Below are 24987 nucleotides of genomic sequence, written 5' to 3'. Positions count from 1 at the left end.
ATGAGGAAGAAGATGAAAATGACGAGGGGCAAAATAGTCATTTTACACACCGTAACCCCCTGTGAATATTTTTTATTTTACAAGGGGGGTAAAGTGTAGATTTTTAAATGTGAGAAGTTGAAAGTGAAAAAGCGGGTTATTATTTATGGGGTTTTCTGTAATTTAACCAAAAATCATCAACCGAGCCCCCCTTCTTCTTCTTCTTCTTTTGCAGAGCGAAGAAGTGTTGTGATGGGAGCAGCAGAAGAGCCGCAAACGGAGCCGGAAGGAGGAGAAGTAGCAGAAGATGAGGCGTTTGAATCATCAGACTGTCCGGGCGCGAAGGAGGAGGTCGCTGCCGGCTCGGCGGCCGCGTGGCCGGCGCTCGGATTCGACGTCCCACCTTCCAGGGTCTACCATTTCTGCCGCCAGTTCATGTCGGGCGCCCCCAACCCCAACCCCAACCCCAACCCCAAACCCAACCCCAACAGCAGCAGCAACAACAACAACTTCCTCAAAGGGGTAAAGTGGTCTCCCGACGGCTCCTCCTTCCTCACCAGTTCCGACGACAACACGCTTCGTTTGTTCTACCTGTATATCTCTATCCCCTCTTTCTCTTTCTCTTTCTCTTTCTCTTTCGTTCACTCGACTGAATGTTAATCTTCACTGTTTGAACCGTAACGTTCTTGAGAAATGTATATTTTTTAGGATTTTTTTTCTTCTTATAATAGGCATCAAAGACGTTAGATGGCATAGGGATAATAGATATATAAGATGGTGGAAAAAATATTCGAAGGCTTCTTACCAATATTTATCTTTTCTCAAGGTTAGAACGAATGGAGAGAGAGAAATTTTGAGAATTTGTCAATTCAGAGGGAGATGTATAAATCTGCAATATCACTGCATGCTTTACCAATATACTTTTTCTTTACTTTACCAATATACTTTACTTTCTAGGGTACATTACTTTACCAATGCCCTTTTTCTTTCTCCCTCCAGGTTTCTTCGTTCCTTTGTTTCAATCCGGTTTTTTGTACTCATAACTCTCTTTTGCTCTACAAAATGCAGTCCGGAAGATGCTTGTAGTGCAGAGCACAATGCGGCTGTAGACGAGGAAGGTGTGTGTCGCTCTCACATGCCTTTTCCTTTTATATAACAGGTGAGGTGAGAAGTAAAATATATGTACTGATAATATGATGGATAGAACTCTTGCAGATTCTTATGTTGCCAGTCTTATCGTGAAAGAGGCTGAGTCCGTGTACGATTATTGTTGGTATCCGTACATGTCTGTATCAGGTGCTTAATCCGTTGTATTTATATATTTAACGCAGCCACAATTTTCTAATAGCAAATGATGATGCAAGAACTATTCTGACAGATCCAGCCACTTGCGTGTTTGCAAGCACTACGCGTGACCATCCTATTCATCTTTGGGATGCTATTACTGGTGAGGTATATTTACAAATATTTCTTCAGGACATTTTCCTTTACAATATATTCTATACATGCTTTTGGCAGAATAATGATCTTTGTTTTGTCTCTGCTGTTGCTATTTGTGATAATAATTGCAGCTTCGTTGCACATATAGGGCGTATGATGCTATGGATGAGATAACAGCAGCACTCTCACTATCTTTCAACCCCTCCGGAACAAAGTATATATAATTCCCTTGTTTATCTACTTTCCTCCTCTTTTTTTTCTTTATCTCTCCATGTAAACCTACTATTCTGAAGATATATCAAAGATTTTATTTGCTAATGTTTCATCAGTTCCAATTTTTTGCATATATGTTAAGCTTCATAAGTCAGAGAGAGAATTCTAATTTTTTGCATATGCGTTGAGAAGCTTTATAACAATCATACGCACACAGAGAGAGAATTCAGTTTATTGCATATGCATTTAGAAGCTTCAAATTAGTCGTAGAGAAAGAGAATCAAAGCTATCGGGTGATATAAACTGTCATATCGCATCAGAATAGTTCCTCTTCGTGCTTGTGGAAAATCTAAAATATACCCTACCATGATCTCGCTAGAAAAAACAAAGGGAGTCATCTTTAGATAGATTATATGTGTTTTTGCATTGTGGTGTTAGAAATTATGGAGTTAACTATCTAATATTTGTTGAACCTTAACATACTAACAGTTAGTCTTCGCTGATATAACATTTACGGTGTTGTATTTATTATGTAGCTTTTGCTTACGTACATGCCCCCCATGTTTATTGATGAGTGGCTATGTGGACGAGTGGACATAAAGCAACCATTCCATTGATTATTGCTTTCAAGCAACCAAGCTTTTTGATTGTTGCTGGTGTCTCATGTTTAGCTATGATAGTATGTTTTTGCTAGTCATTGGCTAATGCCTTATATCTTTTCGTAGGCTTTTTGCCGGATACAATAAAGCAATAAGAGTATTTGATGTACATCGTCCTGGCCGAGATTTTGAACAATATTCTTTGCTCAAAGGCAAGGAAGGGCCATCAGGTATGGATCCATTTTTTTTTTTTTTCTTTTTGGAGAGAGGTTGCATGGTGCCCGCTTCATTTCATTTAGCATATGAATTTAGCTACAGGAGTTGAGGCAACGCGGCCTTGGAAAATATATAAGGAACCATAACAAAAGAAGACAGAAAAAAAGCAAAAACAAAACCAAAAAACCAAAAGACCAAAGAAGATAAATTATATCCCTCAAACCAAGTCACTAAAGAGCTGCAAAACTCAACCCATTCCCTATCCACATCCTGAATTTGTCTAACAGACATTAGGGGTCATAAGATTGGTTTCTAAAAATTATGTTATTTCTTTCCCTCCAGTTCATCCGCCAATAGGCTGCGACCCTGGTTAGATCCTTCATTGTTGCCCCTTCGAGGCGGTTCCCTAACAAAAGCTCCCAGACACCCCTGACCTCCATCACAGACCCCGGGATGTGCCTATATTCTAAGATGTTGAATATAAAAAATCTGCTGATTACGCGTCCTACAAGCAGATGATCAACAGCCTAGACTTCGTCACCACACATAACGCACTGTCAGTTCTCGGACCATCCTCTTTTGTGTTGGTTATCAACCGTGGATAGGCGTTTCTTAAGGGCTAACCAAATAAAAATTCTAACTTTAGACGGTATTTTCAACTCCCAAACTTTCAGCAAAAGAAAGGCCTGAACACCACCATCTCGGATCATCGACTAAACAGTGAAACACCTTCTTGCATTCCATCTCCATCGGATGTCATCAGGCCTGTCTAAGACATGAAAACTTGAAAGGAAGTCCTTGAATTCTCTAATTCTGCAACCACCTCCTTTTGACAGTAATTTAGCTTGCCAGCCATTAATCTTTCTTTGAATATTATCAATGATCTCTATACAATCCTCTTTGTGTTGAATTTTGGAAGATAGCGGTAACCCAAAATATTTGGTTGGAAAATTTTCCACCTTGCATTTCAAATGTTAGGCAAGACTAGTATCTTTCCGGAGCCTACCCCCAATATAAAATAATTTTGTTTTCTCTTTAGTCATCTTCACATTTGAAGCTTACTCAAAAAGACCCCAGATGATTCGAATATTCTTCAAAAATTTCTTCTTTACCTTACAAAAGAAGAGTGTCATCCGCATATTGGATGAGTATCAGTCAAATATCTCAAGAGGGTCCAATACCTCTGACTAGATATTATGTATATTTGTCGCTTTCGTTATCCTGGCTAGACGCTCAGCAACCATTAGGAAAAGATAAGGCGAAAGGGGGTCACCTTGCCTCACTCACTTTTTAGTCTTGGTCCAGCTAGTGGCTACCCCATTAACCATCACAGCCACCTTGGCATTGTAAATACATTCCACCTAGCGACACTATTTGGCATTGAAACCCCACAATTTTATAATCTTAAAAGGAATGCCCAATTGACCATATCATAGGCCTTTTCGAAATCGATGTTAACCCCAACACCTACTTTTTCTTTACAACTCCCCGCAACTAATTCACTCGCCGTGACAAAGGTGTCGGGCTGCAGTCCCCATTTAAGGAAAGCAGATTGAGAAGTGAAAATAAGTTGTTGCATGACACCTTCCTGTCTATTGGCCAGTACTTTGGAAATTTTCTATATTCCATTCAAAAGACTAATGGGTCGGAAGTCATCAGCTCGCACCGCACCTTCATTTTTGTGGATCAGACATATATAGAAAAAATCAATAGGACGTGTAGAGATTCGTCCTTCGTATAGCTCAAGGAAAATATTAAACATGTCCTCCTTGATGATGTTTCGAAAGGTCTAATAAAATCTTAGGAAACCATCTAGCCCAGGCGCTTTGTCACCTTCTAATGGAAATATGGCATTCTTAATCTCTTTCATGTTAAAAGGGGTAGTTAGTTGTTCAAGGTTGTTAACTCGTCTGGTTCAGAAAAGTTCGGTCCAACCTCCATTGACAGCCACTTCGTAGTTCTCAAGTACAAACAGCTCGTTGAAGAACCTCTAGAATACTACTTCTCTTCTTCATTACACACTTTTCTCTCGTTGTCCTCTACCACCCCAATCTCGTTAGAATGCCTTCTATTATTGGTCATGCGTGGAAGAACTTTGTGTTATCATCTCCTTCCTGGAGCCATCGATGCTTGGCCTGAGTTTTCTACAATGTCTCTTCGTCCTTAAGTCACCTGAAAGCCTATCTTTGAGGTTCTCCCTTCTATCAAGTAACTTCTGTGTCAAGACTTAATGTTCCACCACTCTATCAATATATTGAACCTTTTGCATTAATTCTAACTTTGTTTTCAAAATATTGTAAAAACTATGTGTGAACCATTCGTGTATCTGTTTACTACAGTGCGCGCAGCTTAACCGTGAAATATATAACTGCATTCCCGCGAGACTTCGTTTCCCTCCCCCAAGCCGGGAAAAGCCTCAATTTTTAGCCAAATATCTTCTCGTCTAAATTTAGTGTACCCCAACTTACCTCCAATATGGAGTAGAATCGAATAGTGGTCTGGCGTAATTTTGGGAATAGCCTCTACTTCTGAAACTGGGGATTTCGAATCCCACTTAGTTGAGATTAAAAATCTGTCTAATTTTGCAAGAGTTGGGTTATGCTGCATACTTGACCAAGTGAATGATTGATTTGTCATAGGTAAGTCCAAGAGCACAAGTTCTTGAATAAGATCATTGAACATACGTGTCGCCCTATTGTGCTCCACAATATACCTCTGCGTTCGTCTTGACTTCTGGTAAAGTTAATCTCCACAGACAATCCAGCAACCCTTACAAATATTCCTCAAGAAGCATAAGTTTCGTGCAGAACTTATCCTTACCTTCCCAAGTTGCCGGGCCATACACAATTATTGACATAGATAATCTCTCCGCTTCGAATGTGAGTAAGGCGGAGTGTAAGGTAGCAATTTTTCATAATCTATCGCTCATGGATCCTAGCGGAAGCCTACCTGGCATGTGCACAGACCTGTCGTGTGCACAAGGCACCCCCGGTGCACACAAAGCGTCTACCAGAAAAAAACAAGCAATAAAGAGAGTAGATAAAACAATCATAACAAGATAATCAGAGCATGTGTAATAAACTATACCATAAGTCAACAATTTACTACAACACAGATAAATCTATTACGAGATATACAATAGGTTACCAACAAAAGTACATCTCATGAACATAAGGTGGTCTCTATACAAAATGATCTAATACACTTTTCATAACCAAAAACAAAAGAAAGGCGTCTCGGGTCCACCTAGGCGACTCCAAAGAGGTTCTAGCTAGTCGCTAACCCCTTGCCGTGATTCTTAGCCTCTCCCGCGGTGGAAGGGTCTGAGACAAAACAATAGTCCTAGTAGGTAAGCCACCGAGAAAAGCGAATTACACCACTAGGCTAACTGAGGCAAAAATAGAAATAGCTAAAGGTAAAGCATGTATAGAGTAAAGAATTAAAGATTTTGGTACTACTATGCCTCTAGATAACTATGCCCAACAACATGTATAAGGTTCTACCACTATCAATGTATATATGAGTGTGTAATGTCTAACATGTCCAAGCACTATGAATGCATCAGCTAGAAGTGATGTACAATGTTAAGTTTAATTACATTTACTCAATCATCGAGGACTTACACAAGGTCTTGTCCCGACTTGTGTTGTGCCTAATGGCTCGTGGTAATTAACATTCTCCCTCTAGGAATGAGCCTCTCTCACGGCAATCCATTTCGGCGCCCANGCCGTGCCTAATGGCCCCGTGGTAGTCAACATCCCCACTCTAGGGATGAGCCTCTCTCACGGCAATCCATTTCGGCGCCCAATCCCGCACAGACGAGCATAATGTCACAAAGGCTAACTCCGAAGTGCCGGCTTGTAGGGAGCGACTCTCACAAGCTTGTGGGAATGAGTACAAAGGCAAACAAGCGTGATCAAATGTATAGGAATCTCATTCGTCATGTCTAAAACATGGAACATTAACAAACGACCTAGAGGTCGAGTACAATGTCATGATGTCAACTTTAATCGTTCATCTAAGTTATGTACAAGATACTTAGCTCTACAACATGTCATTAGCATGCAAGGTGTCATAATTTTCTTTAACTATAGCAAATATAAATTATTGCCATTCAAGTTCAAGGCCAATAGTTCCACTAGTCATATAATGCCTCACATGGTACTACTAATCTCTAACCTGCATACCTATTTTGGCATAAGAGAAGCTTGATATCACAATACAATTACATGTATCATAATATGCATGTTATCTTTATGGCCTTCTACTACACAGAGAATGCAAGGTTTCATATATAATATGAATATGTCAAGTGTCCAAAATTTCTATGATGTCATGAATAGCATAAAAATGCATCTATTAAATCCTATAACAAGGTAGGAGACATAGGGGGAGTTCACCCATTTCGGTGAGGTCAAACCCACCGAATACCTTTCGAAAACTTGATCGATTCCTAAATGAAGTTGTCCTCTAGACTTCTAGCACCCTAAAAAGAATTTTCATGGGGTTACAAGCTTCTAAAAAGCTTACCATGAAATTCACCAAAAAATCAAATAGAAAATAGGTGAAAATTATCTTTGATCAAGCAAAACTTGTCCAAGGTTCAAATCAAAGCAATGAGGCTTCAAATCCAACCTAGAAAAGTGTTCTACACGCATCAATTTAACCCCAAAAGCTCAAAGTAAAGAAACCCCAAAATAAATCCTAGTTTTTTCCAAATTAGGTTTTCTACCAAAATTCTTGCAAAATTCACAAATAGAGCATGCAAGAGGGCTACTAACCTTAATTTGAGCTCCAAACCAAGCTTTAAGAAGCTAGGGTTGAAGTTTAATCCTCAATCAAGCTCCTTTCAATCCCGAGCTCCCCCTCCAAGGCCTAGTGGCAAGCTTTTATGAAGAAGTTGAAAAAAAAGAGATCAAACCCAAAAATTGAGCGTTGGGGAGGAGAAATCCAAGAGAGAGAGTGCAAGAACTCACCTACTCTCTCTAAGCTCAGCATAAGAGAACAAGTGAGAGGGGGTGAAGGGGGTATATTACATGATGTAACAATATATACTAAGGCTCCTCAAAACTCAGAAATTACATGCTGCACGAAATAGCCTCTGCAGCATTGAGTACCGGTACACGAATTGGAGTACCGGTTCTCGGCAGTTCTGGTACCAGGGGTCCAGTTCTGCAAAATCCGAATGTTGAAAATTTTGATTTTTATTGCATTCCGGTACCCGCCCGATGCAGTACCGGTACTCGGCTCAGTACCGGTACACACAACCTAGTTCCGCAAAACCCGAGAGTTGCCCAAATCTGCTCTTTATTGAGTTCTGGTACTTCAAATCCAGTATCGGTACTTAACACCAAAAATTGAAATTTCACAAATTTTGATGTCGAAGTCTGTTCTCGCGCTCAATAAGCTTCGAAAACAGGCCAGCACACTCCAGATAACCATCAAAACTTCCAGAATAGCTCAAAACGCTATTCTTACACTGGAACCTTACAATTTGCTGAATTTCAGTGTGCTACTTAATCACCTCACTACAAGAGAAAAGTTGTGAACTCGAACAAGTAGCCTGCCTGAAGCACCACTTGCACCAGTGTAAATAACATATATCTAAGAAAGACCCACAGACACTATAGAGGAAGGAGAGAGACACCACTTTAGTCTCTTGTAAATGTAAAACCGCATTCCTAAGCCTAGACACCACACACCTAACAACTCTTTGCTTAGAGGGATCTTTCAATCCCCTTACATTCCAACTGTTGACACGAAACATAAAGAAAGAAAAAACACCCTAGACAAGGACACGATGACAGAGCATGGACCCTACACTTATGCACTGCCACACAAGAACTCTCTAAGGGACTTCGCCTCCGCGTCCCCCAAACGAATCCTTCACATCTTCTTAATCTTCTTTCTCCCGTACTTACGAAAAAATTTCGTAGCATCTTACTCTATGTTGCACAGATACGGATACGGGGATACGGATACGACACGATACGGATACGGTGATATGGCAATTCCTAAAAAAGGTTTAAAGTGCCGTGGCACGGGGGCGTGCCGTTACGGCCCTGGCACGGTACGGCACGGGCACGCTTGCGTGCCGACACGTGGCACGCTTGCGTGCCGACAGATACGCACGACCTCCTACTGGCACGTTTTGGCACGGATTTTTTTCAGTTTTTTTTGATTCCAATAAACTCTTATAATGTTATTTTGAAAGATTTAAATAAATAATTATTTATATTTGCTATATATACCTTATTATACTCATCAATTAACATGCATGTAAGCTTTTTGTAAGTAAAATACAATTATACCTGATGTAGAATAAAAATTAAAATACAATAATAAAATTCACAAGTATAATAATTATTTAAATTTACATCTTTACATAGAGATGACTGCTTAATTCCACATAGATTGTCGCGCTTGATCATATGGCATACTGTCAGTTGCAGATACAAGATTTATATGACAATGTTGATATAAGTATTGCTGGTATTGTGAGAAAGTCATATATTCCCGATATACGTCATTGTATTGTCGGAGATAACTTGCATATGCAACTGGATCGTGGATATAATGGACAACAGTCATCTGTGGCATATAAACTGAAGCATCATAAGAATATGGATTGTATGGAATAAAAGAACCATAATGTGGATATGCATGAGTGGATGTAGATTCGCCGTATGAGCTTTCACTATGTCCAGGGATGGATTGGGATTCACTCTGAGTGTCATAGATTGATGAATCATAATCAAATATCTCTTCATATAGGCCATGTCGATATGAGGGATGCGATGATATTGAAGTACTATCAAACTGTGTTTGCAAAGTATCATCTCTTCGTGGAGGTCTAGTTGATATTGCTTCCAAACCTTCTCTCATCTCCCCATAATCTTGTTGTGAGGACCTCCTATCTTTTCGACGGTTATATACCACTCCGGATGTTTGACGTGGTCGAGACCCATGGTGAGCATTTTGAGTGGCATGTGTGAAGTTTTGCTCTTCAGTAAATAGAAGGCCACGACCACCTCCACTCTCCTATTGTGTTGGTGGAATAAAGTCGCCACCATCCTCACTGCTATTAGTGGTATCATCATCATCACTACATTCATCTTTAGACTGTGGTAATCCAGAATCTGCTGGTGTCGATGTATCACTATCATCATCTTATGGAAGTGCATCAGCTGTATCTAATGGATCCATCGATGTTATACTTTTTTTACTCTTACCACTTCGGACTGTCGTTGAAGGCCTTTTTGCAGTATAAGACGTTTTCTCCTTTCCAGATTGACGTGAACGACCATATCCAGGTCCTTGCATAAGACGTTCGAATTCTGCATCAGAGTCATGTGTAGGATTTTGGGATTCTTCGTCCAAAGCCGCTTGTTCTTGCACATTACCTTGAGAGCTTCCTATGTTCTCGTCAGCCCATCTTTCAGCATCACTAATTCCTGCTTCATCAGCAATTATTCTGAATGGTCGTGGTGGATCTCCAGGCTCATCGAGTAATGGGTCATCTTGATTGTCTCTATCTTGTAGCCAATCAAGTACGAGGTCTGATTCATCATTGATAAAACTTGCATCCAAGGGATCATAAGTTTTTAATACCTTTTCCTTATCATACTCCTCTTGCATGCATCGTAAACGGAGCCTCATATTATAGTGGACATAAACTAGCTTCTTTAATCGAGCGTACGCTAATCGGTTACGCATTTTGGTATGTATAAGTGCGAACGTGCTCCAGTTGCGTTCACATCCACTAGACGTTGTTGTTTGTGATAAGACACGCACAACAATCTTTTTTAAGTGCTTTGCTGATCCACCATATTGTAGCCACCACTCAGCTGTACAATTAAAAGTTAAAAATATATCAAATAAGATTTATCGTCNGATATGTAGTCGCGCAAACTAGATAATTAGCCATTCAATATATATGTCTGTTTTGTTAGTTCTATTATTAAAATAGTAATAAAAAAAAATGCTAACAATTTAATAGAGAAGGAAAAAAAAATTATATTTTCTATAGCCTTTGTTGCTTAATGTTAGGTTGACAAATTAGATGAAAGAGAGTAAATATTGTGTGAAGATAGAACGAGAGGGAGCGCCTTCTACCATTGAAGAGCAAAAAGATAGATGAAATGACAAATTGAACAGAGATTGGCGTTTTTCTCACTCTTTTCCTTCTTTCCAATAAGTTTGGACGCGAGCTTTTAAAAAAATTTTAAGTTTCGATCATTTTAGACCAAAAAAGAACCTGGCTGTGTCCCCCCCGTATCCTCCCGTATCCCTCACGTATCTGAGCCGTATCCGATATTTTTTTATTTTTAAAAATGGCGGATACTTCATTCCGGTATCGGACACGTATCGGGCGCGTATCGGTATCCGATACGTATCCGATACGGGTACGGCATGAAATTTGAAGTATCCGTGCTTCATAGATCTTACCTCTCTCTCTCAGCTGAGCTTTCCTTGCCATGACCTTACGGGTCATTGACACACAGGTGCCATTAGCTAAATGAGCACTGTGACGTCCTGGAGATGCTAGTCCCTTCGTTCCTATCTGCAATCCCAAGTCCATTTCAGAAGTTGGCTCAAAATCAGACTCACATTGACTACCCTATCGTTCACCTTTGTCGTTCCCTTCCAACGAGGTAATTGACATTTTGGCAAACACTTGTCAATTACACTCTCCTTAGCAGGCGTCTCCAAGCTGAACTCGGTGTTCCCGCCTATTCTCTAAGTAATACCACCAACTTCGACCAAAATGTTCTTAGGGTCAAAGTTGTGTCTTTCACACTTGGGACAACAAACAAGAATTAATGCGGGCTTGGTCCAAGTTGTCACACTTATTCTCCTATCCACGCTACTCCCACAGCCATCATCAATGCAAGCTTGCACCACACGTTACTCAATACATAAATGCCAACAACACCTTTAATACTCAAGTAAAAAATGCCATCAACACGTCTATCAATGAAAACCTTCTCGTTCACCATGCTATACTCCCCACCCACAATTCTTCGGTTGGATGACCAAATGCAGCATGGAAAAGGTAGCACCTAACCTCTCTAAGCCTCATCCCAATTCAAAAAACTATCATTTTCATGTAAGCATCCTCAAAATGCCTTTCCTTGAGCTAGGGACTTGCGTGCTATCGTCCACCGGCGCCAAGGGGGGTTAGGGTGACGGCGCGCTTGAAATGTGTTCTTCTCCACTTTCCTGTAAACACTAGTGAAGGCACCCGCACGGTGCAGTGGGTCGACTCTGCAGAAATAAATAAATATATAAAGCTGAAAAAAATAGCACAACAAAAATAAAAGAAAAGTTAAAGAATTAAAAAGAATAAAAATAGAAGAAACTGAAGAAGCAACTAATGTTGTAGTAAAAGCATAAGAATAAAAATATAAGGAAGATAAAAAAGAATAAAAAACAAAACCATAATAATAATAAATTATATTTATAGCAGGAGTGAAAGTTAAGTACTAAAATGTCATATGTTTCATAGTTCGAGCCAAAAATTGTAACTAATTAAAATTTGAGGACTAAAGTGTTATGTGTCTCATAGTTTGAATCAGAAATTGTAACATATTAAAGTTCGAAGACTAAAGTGTCACATGTCTTATAGTTGAGGACCAAAAGCATAATTTACTCTTTTTTATGTTTTATTTTTATTCCAGATGAAGGCAGAATCGGGGATCGATCGATTTTGTTTCAATTAGTAATTTCATTCGAGGAAAGAATTTATTAAACTATCTAATAAAATTAAGAATGCCAAATTCAAAGTCAACCAATCATATTTTGGGTATCTCAAAAGATTTTGAATGTGAAATTGATCACTCATTAGACTATAAATATGATATTAAAATCAAAGCAATTATATAGAACTTTCCTGACCTATAGACTATTTTGAATCAACTATCCAATTTTTCAAAAATTTATTTTTACTATCCAATCTTTCAATATATTAGATTTGAGTCCGTCAATGGTATTTTAACTTCAAAATTTGAGTGCATCGTTTATCTTTATAGATTTAGTTAATATATTTCATGTAATTCTCGCAACTAAATTTATTAAAATAAGTAATTAACTTAAAATTTATCAATCTCTCTCATTTTTATTTTATAATTTATATCTAAATGGTCAATATTATAAAATCAAAATTTATATTTAATATATGCAATCTAAACTGTTTAAAAAGCTATATGTAAAAGAAAATATATTTTAATTTTTTATAATGAGAGAAAGCAGAATTAGATGCGATTTAAAAAATTGCTAATCTCACGTTCTATCTAAATCAGTGGGAAGAGAGAGAGAAAAATAAAATTAACAAATAAAAAAAGGCCCGGCCCCACCCTACCCCACCCCTCCCACCTGCAGCTTCTTTGCCCTAATGCCACGTTGCATGTTGAACTGGGGATTCATAAAAAGAAGAGTCAAAAAAAGAAAAAGAAAAAAAAGAAACAGCAGCTGCTGCAGTAAAAGCATAAAAATAAAAATATAAGAATAATATAAAAGAGTAAGAAAAAAATAATAAAAATAATAAATTATATTTATAGCAGTAGTAAAAATTGAGGACTTACATGTCATGTGCAAGCTAGAAATTTCGCAAAAACATGTCATGTGTCTCATTGTGCAAGTTAGAAATTGCAACTTATTAAAGTTTAAGGATTAAAGTGTAACGTGTCTTATAGTTTGACCTAGAAATTATAACGCATTAAAGTTCGAGGACTAAAGTGTCACGTGTCTTATAGTTTGAGAACCAAAAGTATAATTTATCTTTTTTATATTTTATTTTTTTCCGGACGAAGACAGAGTTCAGCATTTATCGGTTTTATTCAATCAGTAATTTCACTCGACAAAATAATCTGTTAAACTATCTAATAAATTTTAGCATGTCTAATTGTTAAAATTTAAAGTCAACTAATCATGGTTTGGATATTCTAGAAGATTTAAATGCGAAGTTTGATCGCTTATCAGACTACAATTATAACATTGAAGTTTGATATTAAAATCAAAGTAAAAACACAATAAACTTTCTTGAACTATGAATCATTTTGAATTAGCTATCCATCCTTCAAAATTTTGTTTTCTCTATCCAACCTTCTAATATGTAGATTTGAGTCAGTCAATAGTACTTTGACTTTAAAATTTGAATGCATCATTTAACTTTACAAATTTAGTTAATATACTTCATACAACTCTTGCAACTAAATTTATTAAAATAAGTAATTAATTAAAACTCCATCAATCTTTCTTTTGATCAATATTATAAAACCAAAATTTATATTTAATGCATGCAACCTAAATTATTTAAAAAATTATGTATAAAAATTATATATTTCTAAATTTTTATAATAAAAAGGAGGAGAATTTGGTTGGATTAAAAAAAATGACCGATTTTATTATTTTCTATCAAAATAAGTTGAGAGAGAGGAAGAAAAAATAAGATGAAAACAACAAAGTAAAAAAAAAAAAGGAAAAGAAAAAAAATTGGGCCGTACCCCACACCCCCTCTCCCCCTTTCCCCCTAAGATGCCACGTTGCATCTTTTTAACTGAGGATTCATAATGTATATAGATCCCAGAAGCCTCCGCCAGACTGATTTCAGTCTTCCCTAAATTTCACAGCCGAGGTTCCTTTGTCGGCACCATACCCTCCAGGAGCAACCTAAAGATGTTCCGCACTAAGACCACCATGCTTGACTTGACGGATTTTCGGTTGTCATGGCCTTCAGAAGTGAACTATGCACCTCTCGAAGATCCCTGCCGCCAGAGGCCGTTAACTAATTGCTCCATTCTCCTGGCTTTTCCGGCAGGTTGACCTACCCTATCTCTTTATCACCCCCTTGATTCAGTCACAGCCGTGCCCTCGGTTCGGCATATCATTACTCTGATCGTCTCCCCATCCGATCCTCCTGATGGCGGTGGTGCAGGGGGGTGGATTCGCATTGTTCCTATTATCTCCATCCCTTCGCCGCTTATCAATTTGCACTAAGACGGAGAATACTTCATCCCCAATTATCATGGATAAGTTATGTAGGATGTCCTTGAGGTTGCTGATGGCTATTCGACGTCGGAATGCCCTCAAGTCAGTTATTTGCCTCGTCGATTTGTCAGCCCATATAAACCTCCCGAACTTGCTGACGATCGCCGAGACATGTGCAACCATCCAGCATTCAAAGGGAAGGTTGATGAGTCTAATCCAAGCCTTGAACGCAGGTCTATATGGAGCGGCATTTCAGTATAGTCTCCACGGGCAGCATCATAACCCGAAGCCCTCCAAAGTGATAATATGTCGCCCAAGGATTTAAGTGTTGTGGCATGAGGTCGTGTTGGAAACTTGCCGGCATGGTACGGCACGGCGCGTGCCGGGCCGTGCTGATGCGTGTCGGTCACAAAAAATATATGTGTGCCAACACGTAATGGCATGAAACATTTATTTTCTTTAGCAACAAAATATGCCAATTATTTATTATATATTTTTATCAAATCTTTTGAACTTTATTGAGAAAATTCTTACTAATTTTAAGAATAGAGGGTTTTGAGTTGTGCCATCAGCATGGGGGCTGTATCGTGTCGATATCTTGCTGGCATGATATGGCACGGTATATACGGGTTGTGCCGATACGCACTTTAATCCTTGATGTTGCTTCATGAGCATCTTAGCCGGGACCCATTGAAGGAGAAAGACAGCGAAAGAATGATTCCTATATCTCGCCACCATAAAGTCTATCGAATACCCCGTCGAACTGTTCCGCTAAGGCGTTAGCTATTGAAAGTTGAGGTGAATGTCCAATGTTCGCTTCGTCCACAATATCACCAGTAAAGCATTCTGGCGGAGTTCCTTCGAGTGAAGTATTCTGCAGTGTCGGCGACGAACGTCCTCGTAGCCGCCACTCAATCTGCGCACGTTGAGTGCACGTTGGCCTCTGAACATGTTGTAGCTACTCCTGTAGACACCCTCCTCGCACTGTCACGCTCTATGTTTGGTTTTGAGGCACCTCAAGCACCTGATAGGATCGTGACACAGCAGCTTTGTGATCACGTCCCAAACACCTTGAGCACCTCTCGGCAATAGAATGCTTCACCGTCGCCCTTAGAGTGTTTTATATTTAAAATCTCCGGTGCAGTTGGAGGCGTCAAGATGGCCTCTTTATAGGGCTTCTTGCCCCGGAATGAAGTTAATCCTTTGGGTCATCCGGTGTTGTTCCTTGTTCAATCGTGCATCCACGAGTCCACTCAGAGCTTTGCCTTTCTCTCATAAGTCATTAACATCTCCTTCCTCTTCAGAAAAAGGGAGAGATAAAGATAAAAAGATTAATAACCTCATAGATCGTTGTAAGAGGAATGCATTGAATTCTTGTTTGTTCTTTACAAGTAGACTGGTGGATATGGTCAAATTTGAGAATGTTTTAGTGATACTGTTGAGTCATTGATACTCCATTACAGATTTGTTTATTTTGGATTGTGTTTTCTTCTTTTGTTTTTGCTTCTGTCTGTGAGCGCATGTTTGCCATTGATATTCCATTACGGATTTCTATGTTTAGGAATGTGTTCTCTGCGTGTGTTCGCGCGCATGCGTGCTTGTGTGCGTGCCTCTGTGTGTGTTGATGCTCGAGTTTCAAGTGCAGTGTATTCATGTATACATAAATTTGGGAACTTCAATATTTTGACAAGCTATATTTTTATATACGATAATTGAATTAAATCCATATTATTGGACCTTAATTCTTCCTCTTTTTATTTTATATACATTTTCGTTTATTCTCTATTGTTTTATAGCTGGATAATCTTATAGTCCATCATCTAGCTGTATCCATGGTTTTGGTCCCTGGAGTAGCGATTCTCTTAAGCTGCCTAGAAATCCGTGGGGAAGAAATATTTGTTTAAAATCTTTTTGTTGCAGGTATTGTATCTTCAATCTCCTTTTCTCCGACGCACAGTGGAGTGCTTGCTGTGGGTTCATACAGCCAAACCACAGCAATATATGCAGAAAGTAATATGGAGCCTTTATATGTTTTACATGGCCAACTAGGGGGTGTTACACAGGTTGTTTATGTCATCCGTTTAGTGTTAGTTTTATTATCATGCATGATTTGAGGGTAAAATGGCTAAAAAGTGTTTTCGCATTCTCAGGTCCTTTTTTCAAAAGATGGGAACTATTTATATACTGGAGGACGGAAGGTAATCTGAGTATTTGAGATTCTTGGTCCTCTTTCTCCTTAATTTGTCTTATATACCTATTGAGATTTGTTCTTGCACTTCAAACTTCATAAAGGTTTCGATAACCTACTTTTTAATTATTATGTTTAGAATTATTCAAATATTGGGGTCCTTACGATTTGTTCTTTTTGACCTTTCTCTTACAAATTTCGCAGTATGAGAATTCTTTCACTTTTGCCACTTCCTTCAGTATAAACATTTGCTATGACACTAAATTAGTCTATGAATCGATGTGGTGCTTCTAACTCAATGTTTGCTTCTCTTTCGTGCTTAAATAAGTTTCACTCCTTTTCCCTAGAATATAATTCTTTGAAATATTGTAACATTATCAAGAATCCATCGAACTCTCGGACATAAAATCATGCACCAATGAACCCGTATAGCCTAGATATAGTTGATCAAATCTGACGATCAAAGTATCTAATTTGATGGTCTTGCTGATGTGATCTTAGAGATCTAAAGTATATTATGAGACTATCAGTGATTTGTTAATTATTGCTGAGCTCTTGCTCCAATCTTCATTGGAAGGTGTGTGCAAAGAGAAAAGGAATATTGACATCATTTCATTTCTATTTTGCATGGTATCATGTTCTCCTTACTTCTCAGCTCTGTTGGCAACTCTCTTTCTCCTAGGCCTTCCTACCCTCCTAGGTAATTTACTATTAACAGCTGCCATTCTGTCAAGAAATCCATTAGTAAAGGAACTGGAAAGCAATGGTTTCATTCTGGCGTCAAAAAAAAAAAAAAATGAAGGCACTGCATCTTACATTGTTGTTTGATAAAAGGAAAAGCTGCACTACCACTTAGCTATTAGTTGTTGCAAGCAAGCTGTTTTTATTTACATGATATCTCAGTATTTATGATTACTTTGGGTGAATTTGTAGGAAAAATCCACATGTATTGAATTGTTTTGTAAGATTTTTTCGCTGCTATGTGCTATTACAATTCAGCTTCCTATTGTTCCACTAATGTTTCCCATATTATGGCATGGTTTTTAGCTAATACCTAATATTTGCTTATTGAAACTCTAACAATAATAAGTGATTGGACGTAAGCTTTGAGATTTGGTGGAAAAATAAATTTAGGCTGTGTTCATTTATTGTTGATCATTTATATTTTTCTATCAAAATTTTGAGAAAATCAAGGTTTTTAACCATCAAAGGACGTTTTCCATATATATTTTATATTGAGTTGAGTTGGAATGTTATCAGTAGCAAACATGCTCAATTGCCACCCATTTGTTTTCTTCGATGGAGCCTCCAAATCGACGATCGGCACCATTGAACATGATCTATACCACTTGAAGCATCTAGAAACTAAATTTCAAATCTTTTTGACATCATTGACCTAATGATCAAAGGATTTCAACATTTGTAATTTTATTGGTCAATATGAGGTGTTCTCTAGTTTAATAGCGTAAAAATATCTAAATCAATTAATTTTTGGTTAGAAAATTCTTTAAACTATTTAAAACAAGATCTATACTCTTGATCTTGATTACAAGATTTCTATCATCACTTTTTAAAGGATATTCATTTTCAGCCGTTCATTTTTGTGTCCACTTGATGGAGAAGAGAACAATATCGAAAAAATACGAAATTTGATTTCTAGATGCTTCAAATGGTATAGATCATGTTCAATAGTGCCGATCGTCGATTTGGAGGCTCCACCATCGAAAACAAATGGGTGGCAACGGAGCTCATTTGCCACTAATAGCATTCCAGCTCAACTCCACATATATATATATATATATATAGAGAGAGAGAGAGAGAGAGAGAGAGAGAGAGAGAGAGAGATCCATCTACTCTCCTCTTAAGAGGACCGGGCCCTTCATCTTATCAAGTGGATTTCGATGATTGGGATTTCAAATCGACGATCGGCATTGTTAAAGTTGATCTAGTGAATTTGAAGTGTTTAGGAACCAAATTTTAAAATGTTTAAAAGTTATTTAGTTAGTGATTAAAGGAGACTATATGAGCCATTTGCTCGTTTAACAGTGTGGAGCAATTCAAACCACTTGAATGTTTGATAGATCTTTCTTAATTGTGTAGATAAGGTTTGATAACTCCGATCTGCAATTGAGAAGGTCTAACATTTATTTTCACAAGTTTATTCATTTCAGCTATTGAATTTTCAACTGTTCATTTTCACGACTTTAACGGTGTTGATCGTTGATTCGGAATTCTGATCATCGAAAACCACTTGATAGGATGAAAACCCTTGTCCTCTCAAGAGGATAGTCGCCGGAGAAAATATATATATACGACTACTATACTTTCAAATTAGGTGAAATTTTAATAAAAAATTCTATTTACTATTGAGAGCAAGATCATTTCTTCCCATATGAAATTTAAGTCTTTTATCACTGTTTTTTATGAGATTTTTATTTTCAATCTTTCNCATTTGCCTAATAAGCGAATAGTCTAAAAATGAAATTTTAATAAAAAATTCTATTTACTATTGAGAGCAAGATCATTTCTTCCCATATGAAATTTAAGTCTTTTATCACTGTTTTTTATGAGATTTTTATTTTCAATCTTTCATTTTTAGACTATTCGCTTATTAGGCAAATGAAGTCGAAAAACAATGAAATCTGGTTTCTAGATAGCTCTAATATAATAGATCATTTCTAACAAAGCCAATCGCCGCATCGGATGTCCGATCATCGCAAACAACTTGACAGTATGGAGGCCTTCGTGGTTTCGAAAGCATTTGGGCCTTTTTACTTCTAGGTTTGTAGCCCTTAGATGAAGAATTATCGGTTGGGATAATAATGGTCCCCCTTGGGTTTAGTGGTGATTGGTGGAATAGTATTGATCAAAAGGCTAGTAGTGGTCAATGGGGTTGATCTAAAGATAAAAAACTTAGAAGTAAAAAGTGGCTTAATACTTCTAAAATATTCTAGTTCATCGCTATATATATCTGTGTGTGTGCGTGTGTGCGTGTTTTCCTTGTTTTCATTTCTCCTTTCTAATTACTTGTAACATTGCATTCTTAGAAATTATAGGTTTATGTGACATGATGACTGTATATAGAAAACATGAAGTTGTTTGTTGGCAAGAAAAAAACTTCGCGTCTTATCTCAAGAGTAATCTTCATCTGTACTATTTTGTAGGATCCTTATATATTATGTTGGGACATCCGCAACACTGTGGGCATTGTTTACAAGTAAGTCTATTGATAACTGAACTGTTGTGATTTATTTAGGATGGCCAATAAAGCATAAAAGTTCTGATTGTTTACAAGTAAATGCAATATGGTTCTTCATAATAGTTCCTTCCTCTCAATTATATTTTATATGCATTTTTTCCTTTGTAATTGCATCATCTGTCTCTTTCTTTCCATTAATCACATATTTTCACGTGCATGGATATATGAAGAGGAATATTTTTTTCATCACTATCGTCCATTTATGAATTCAGGCCATTGAGATATTTTGAGATGCTAGGCTGGCTTTATTTGTCAGCAAGTTTCCTATCCATGCTCTCTTGACTATCCGGATCAATTTATTGCTAATGTTAATGAACTAATGAAGGAGCCCCGCTTCGTAGCGGGTAGACATTCAAAAAGAATATATAAAATTTTACATTCAAATATATTAATTATAATATAAATATAATGTTTTCAGAGAAATAATTAAGTAAAAATAAAAATAAATATGCGAAAAAGAATAACCAATTTTTAAAGAAATAACACCTAAAGAGGTTTTGGTTTTGATGTAAAAACCATACAAAATAGTTTTCTTTAGGGAAAAATAATTATGTTGAAATCAAAATTTTGAAGTGCCATTTATCTCTCAAATAGAAAAATCACCAAACCATTAAAAATAGCTCTTAAACAGAAAAATCATTAAACCATGAAATTCTTGTAGCGAATTTTTTTTTTCTTTAGAATGTCTTAAATACTTTTTTTTAAGTGCGGCGTAGCTCTCAAATATTTTGTACTGAAAAATTGAGAAAGGTGAAAATATGTATATCAAAAATTCGTTAAATTCTGATAAGTATTTAAATCAAACACATTATTGCTAATTTTTCACCCAAAATCAAAATTTTTAAAAATCATGCAAATTACAAAAAACAACGAAAAAAAGCTGATTCGGCGCCAAAAACTTGGGAATCGCGGAAAAAGATCAGAAACTCTGACACACCTGCTTCGGCGGCCTTTCTTGAGGCCAAATCAACATCGCTAAGCCGTCCCTCGTGCTACTTCATCACGACCTCCACCACCGACGCCACTGCGATTGTGAACCCCCCTCTTATTATTGCCTCCCCTAGTTCCCCCCAGTTCACACATGCACCCACACACCCAGGCAAGAGAAAGAAGAAGTTAAAAAAAAATTGAAAGGTACAGAGAAGAAGAAAAAGAGAAGAAGAAGTGTAAAAAAAGGGAGATAGAATTCTGATCATTCTCTTTTTCTTTATATATATATATATATAATGCATACCCACTTATTAATAGAATTAATCTATATTATTACACTTGATGATCAAGTAATCTTCGTAAAACTCTTCTCCTCTCCCTTCCCCTGCTGCTTCCCAAAACAACGCAACAATCTAATGCTGCCCAAGTCGCCGTTGCCATTGTGACCACTGCTGATGCTGCCGCCGCAATCGTCGTTGACGCCGCCTAAGCCGTTGGTGCCATCGTGACCATCAACGCGGCCGCCCAAGCCGCCGCCGTGCCCATCACTGACACTGCCTAAGCTGCCACCGCTGCCACGACCGCCGCCAGCACCGCCCAAGCTGCCACCGCCATTGTCAAGCACGAAGTGAAAAAAAAGAAGAAAGAAGAGAAAGAAGAAAAAGAAGGTACATAGAAGAAGAATAAGAGAATAAGGAGGAGGAAAAAAAAGAAGAAAAAAAAAGAATAGGAGATTAATAGCAGTGATTTTTTTTTTGTCCGATGTTGCCGTCGTCGTACCCGCCGCTAACGCCGCCCAAGTTGTCATTGCCGTCGTCGCTGTGACCGCTGCTTAGACTGCCGTCGTGACCGCTACTGATGCCGCCCAGGCCGTTGCCGCTGTTGCGACCACCGCTGTCGCCACGCAAGCCACCAGATGAAAGGAAGGAGAGAGGGCATAGGAAGAGAGAGTAGAGAGAGAGACACTTTGGGAGGGGCATAGGGAAGAGAGACAGATATTGGAGGAGGTTAGAGAGAGGAGAGAGAGATGCTTAGGGAGATAGATCCTTCAGGAGGGCAAGCGTTGAATAGGGAGAGAGAAAGTGATGTTTCGGAAGGGGAAGAGTCAAACAATGAGAGGATGCCACATGGCATGTAGGAGTGTCAAATAGCGTATTGTATAGTTGAAATTTTCTTCATCTTGACCCAAGCAAATATTATATTGTCATTTAGTTTTTTTATTTTTAATTGTCATAGTCGTCTTTCTTTGTCAACTTTACGTTGGATGCAAATGCTTAGCCACAGGGGACTGCTAGTGCACCCGATGTACAATCAAACTTTGTATTGGTCTCCGTAGGCCTAGGGCCGCAGCTAATGCACTTGATATACAAATCAACGTCATTGTTCTTTCTTTCATTTTGTCTGAAATTATTTTATCTTGTACAAAATTCTTATTTAGCATTAAATGTATGTTACCATTCTGGGACCAGTTGTAACTTTGTACTTCTTGTGGATCTCATGATTAGGTTGTACCGATCATCTGATAATACAAACCAAAGAATATCATTTGATATTGAGCCTGGTGGTCGACACCTTGGTACTGGTGGACAGGTGATGGTCCTTCTATTCTATATTCCCTTTTGATTCTTGTTTAAGCAATCAAATCACTTCAGCTTTTAATGAATATGATAGCAGGATGGTCTAGTTCACATATATGACCTTCAAAGTGGTCAATGGAAAATAGGCTTCCAAGCTGCATCAGGTACACTTTGTTAACTCTATATTATGGAAGGCGCAGATTCGGTATCTTTGGTGATACAGAATTCCTATTTAACTTTGCTAATTTTTGTCCCCTCTTTTTAGATACCGTCAATGGGTTTACTTTTCATCCATATTTACCGTTGGCCGCATCATCATCTGGAAACCGAAGATTTGACATGCTAGACAATTTTGAGGAGAACACAATTTTGGCCGGTAAAAACACACCATCTTTTTCTAAGCAGTTCATTCTACAATGTTGCATCATCAGTCTTGTTGCATCTTTGCACATATTGTTACAATGGCAAGTTTGTCATATCTCCTCTTAAACCATCAATCATCATGTAGGTTTGTTTGTGATTTATTGCTTTATTGCTTTTTCTAAGTTGGCAATGTATACCATGTCAATATTTAACATTGACTTATGTCAGAACAGAAACTTCACGCAAGTTGTGAGCTTCGTGGGCTTTATGGCTTAGTTGAAACCTATTGCAGAACCCCGTCCACTGTTCTTGATTCGTAGACTTGAGGCATATTTGACCATTATGTCAGCAGGTTGTCATTTATGCAAGGTTGTATAGAATAAATAGTTCATAATGGAAAAGGCACCTGTTCCTTTTCTGTCATACTACAGAAAATTCAATCCTGTATTATTCAGTTAAAGATTAGAGATGCTGCTTGCAGCTTAGACATCATTTATAACTTGACGAGCCATTTCATTTTGCGAGAGATCCGTGTATAACTGCTGCTAATCATTTGAAACTTCTTAGAAACCTCAATCAGATGAAGTTGGAAATTTCTACTCATACTTGAGATAAGTCATTTGGCTTACTGTCCTCCAAAATAAATAAAAAGAACTTACTACCATGTTTATGGTCTCTTTCCATTGTTTAGATCCTTTCCATGTCTCGGTGCACTTCAGGAGTGTTGCTTTAAATGACATAAGCCAAAACTACCAAGTCTACAGTAAATCCCTTAGGCGCTCGATCAAGATTTTGCTAGCATTTTTAATAATGTTTATGCAGGTTGATAACCTATTGAAATATTCTCTTTTAGTCTTCTGAACTTTGACTCAGGTTATAGTGGTCCTTATTAAAATTAATGGGAGATTGACTAGTTGCGAAAACACTTCATTGGAACGTTTGATATGTTTACTTGTTACTGTTGTACTCATTTTTTCGGTTATCATGGTATATAGCCTTGTTTAGGTACCGGGCGAATTGTCTTGTTGCTCACAGGTTTGTTGTAACTGCGACTTGTTTATAGTCGTACAGATCTGGATACTTTTGATACTTAAGACATGAGATGCATTTCCATGATGTTTTTGATAACCTTGGATGTTTCCTGCTCTTGTTAGGTGATGAGAATTGTGCCTCCATCTGGATGTTCTCTTGTTCCGCGCAAGTTGACTATTAGTGTTGAAAATTCGGTTCAAGCTATCTCGATTCATGTGCTGCATTCAGTTGCGTTCGCAATCCTTCTTTGATTTATGATGTAGGTTCACCTCTTTCCATGTGTGGTGCTCTCTTGCTCTCATTCAGTAACTATAATCCTTTTTCGTTCTTCCCTCTCTTGTTATATATATATATATATATATATATATATATATATATATATATATATATATATATATATATATATATATTCCTGAGGATGCAACGGAATGGGGTAGCACGGCGGCACTATTGAACTAGTATAGTACATTTTTCTTATCAATATCTTAGCTGATAAATTGGGATGCAGATGCTCAATTTGTTGTACCATAAGCCCTTTTTTAATGATGAAACTAGTGCATTCAGCAAACTTGTGCATTCAGCAGGCTTTGCAAAATCTGGATGTTCATCAGTTAGCACGACGGCACCTTCCATGTAAATTTGGTTAATGTGTGTGAAATTTTGAGGATTTTGTTGTCTACAGCGAACGTAATTTGTGTTATTTGTGGCTTAGTTATGGGCGTCCGTTCCTTGTGGTTGTTACTTGTGTTTACTGAAAAGCAGCCTGAATAGCAGTATGTAGCCTGCTGGAGAGTTGGGAGAAGAAGCCGGTTTCTGAAAAGCTGCGAACAGTTGTGAATGGCTTAAGAAGAAGAGAAGGGGAGAAAGAAGAGGAGCTCGAGGGAAGTTGGGATGATCTGATTCATGAACTGATATTTAGGCGCAATGATGTAAAAAGAAAAATGGAAAGATGGACATTGCTTTCTAAACTTCACCACCACTGCCCCAGCGCAGGTGGCTGGTACCACTCTCTCTCTCTCTCTCTCTCTCTCTCTCTCTCTCTCTCTCTCGGGACGTCGGTCTGTATTCAAACTCTGGCTCTCTCTCAGCAGAACTCTGGCTCTCTCAGCAGGATGGCTGTGCTGCATTGATTCCATGGACATTTTCAAAAAGAAAAAGAAAAAGAAAAAGAGAGAGAGCACGCAATGCTTGCCGTACATTCAA

The 24987-nt window shown here is 38.0% G+C and overlaps 1 protein-coding gene across 1 annotated transcript; it reads left to right on the top strand.

The window, feature by feature from the left end:
* Positions 215 to 24146, top strand: LOC109714341 (telomerase Cajal body protein 1). The gene is made up of 13 exons (XM_020238924.1): positions 215 to 572; positions 1048 to 1097; positions 1195 to 1275; positions 1358 to 1431; positions 1551 to 1633; positions 2358 to 2461; positions 16356 to 16498; positions 16586 to 16633; positions 19788 to 19840; positions 22318 to 22402; positions 22487 to 22553; positions 22655 to 22765; positions 23907 to 24146. Exons 1-13 carry the CDS (start codon positions 232 to 234, stop codon positions 23963 to 23965), a joined length of 1299 nt encoding a protein of 432 aa, XP_020094513.1. The 5' UTR covers positions 215 to 231; the 3' UTR covers positions 23966 to 24146.

The sequence above is a fragment of the Ananas comosus genome, linkage group 8, assembly GCF_001540865.1.
Source record: "Ananas comosus cultivar F153 linkage group 8, ASM154086v1, whole genome shotgun sequence".
Lineage (NCBI taxonomy): Eukaryota > Viridiplantae > Streptophyta > Magnoliopsida > Poales > Bromeliaceae > Ananas > Ananas comosus.
This window is presented reverse-complemented; position numbering and strand designations above follow the sequence as displayed.

Excerpts from the sequence above, each read along its gene's own strand:
- LOC109714341 (XM_020238924.1), top strand. The coding sequence starts at position 232 with ATGGGAGCAGCAGAAGAGCCGCAAACGGAGCCGGAAGGAGGAGAAGTA. Across the intron at positions 16,499-16,585 it reads AACTAGGGGGTGTTACACAG|GTCCTTTTTTCAAAAGATGG; the intron begins GTTGTTTATGTC and ends TCGCATTCTCAG. Across the intron at positions 22,554-22,654 it reads AGGCTTCCAAGCTGCATCAG|ATACCGTCAATGGGTTTACT; the intron begins GTACACTTTGTT and ends CCCTCTTTTTAG.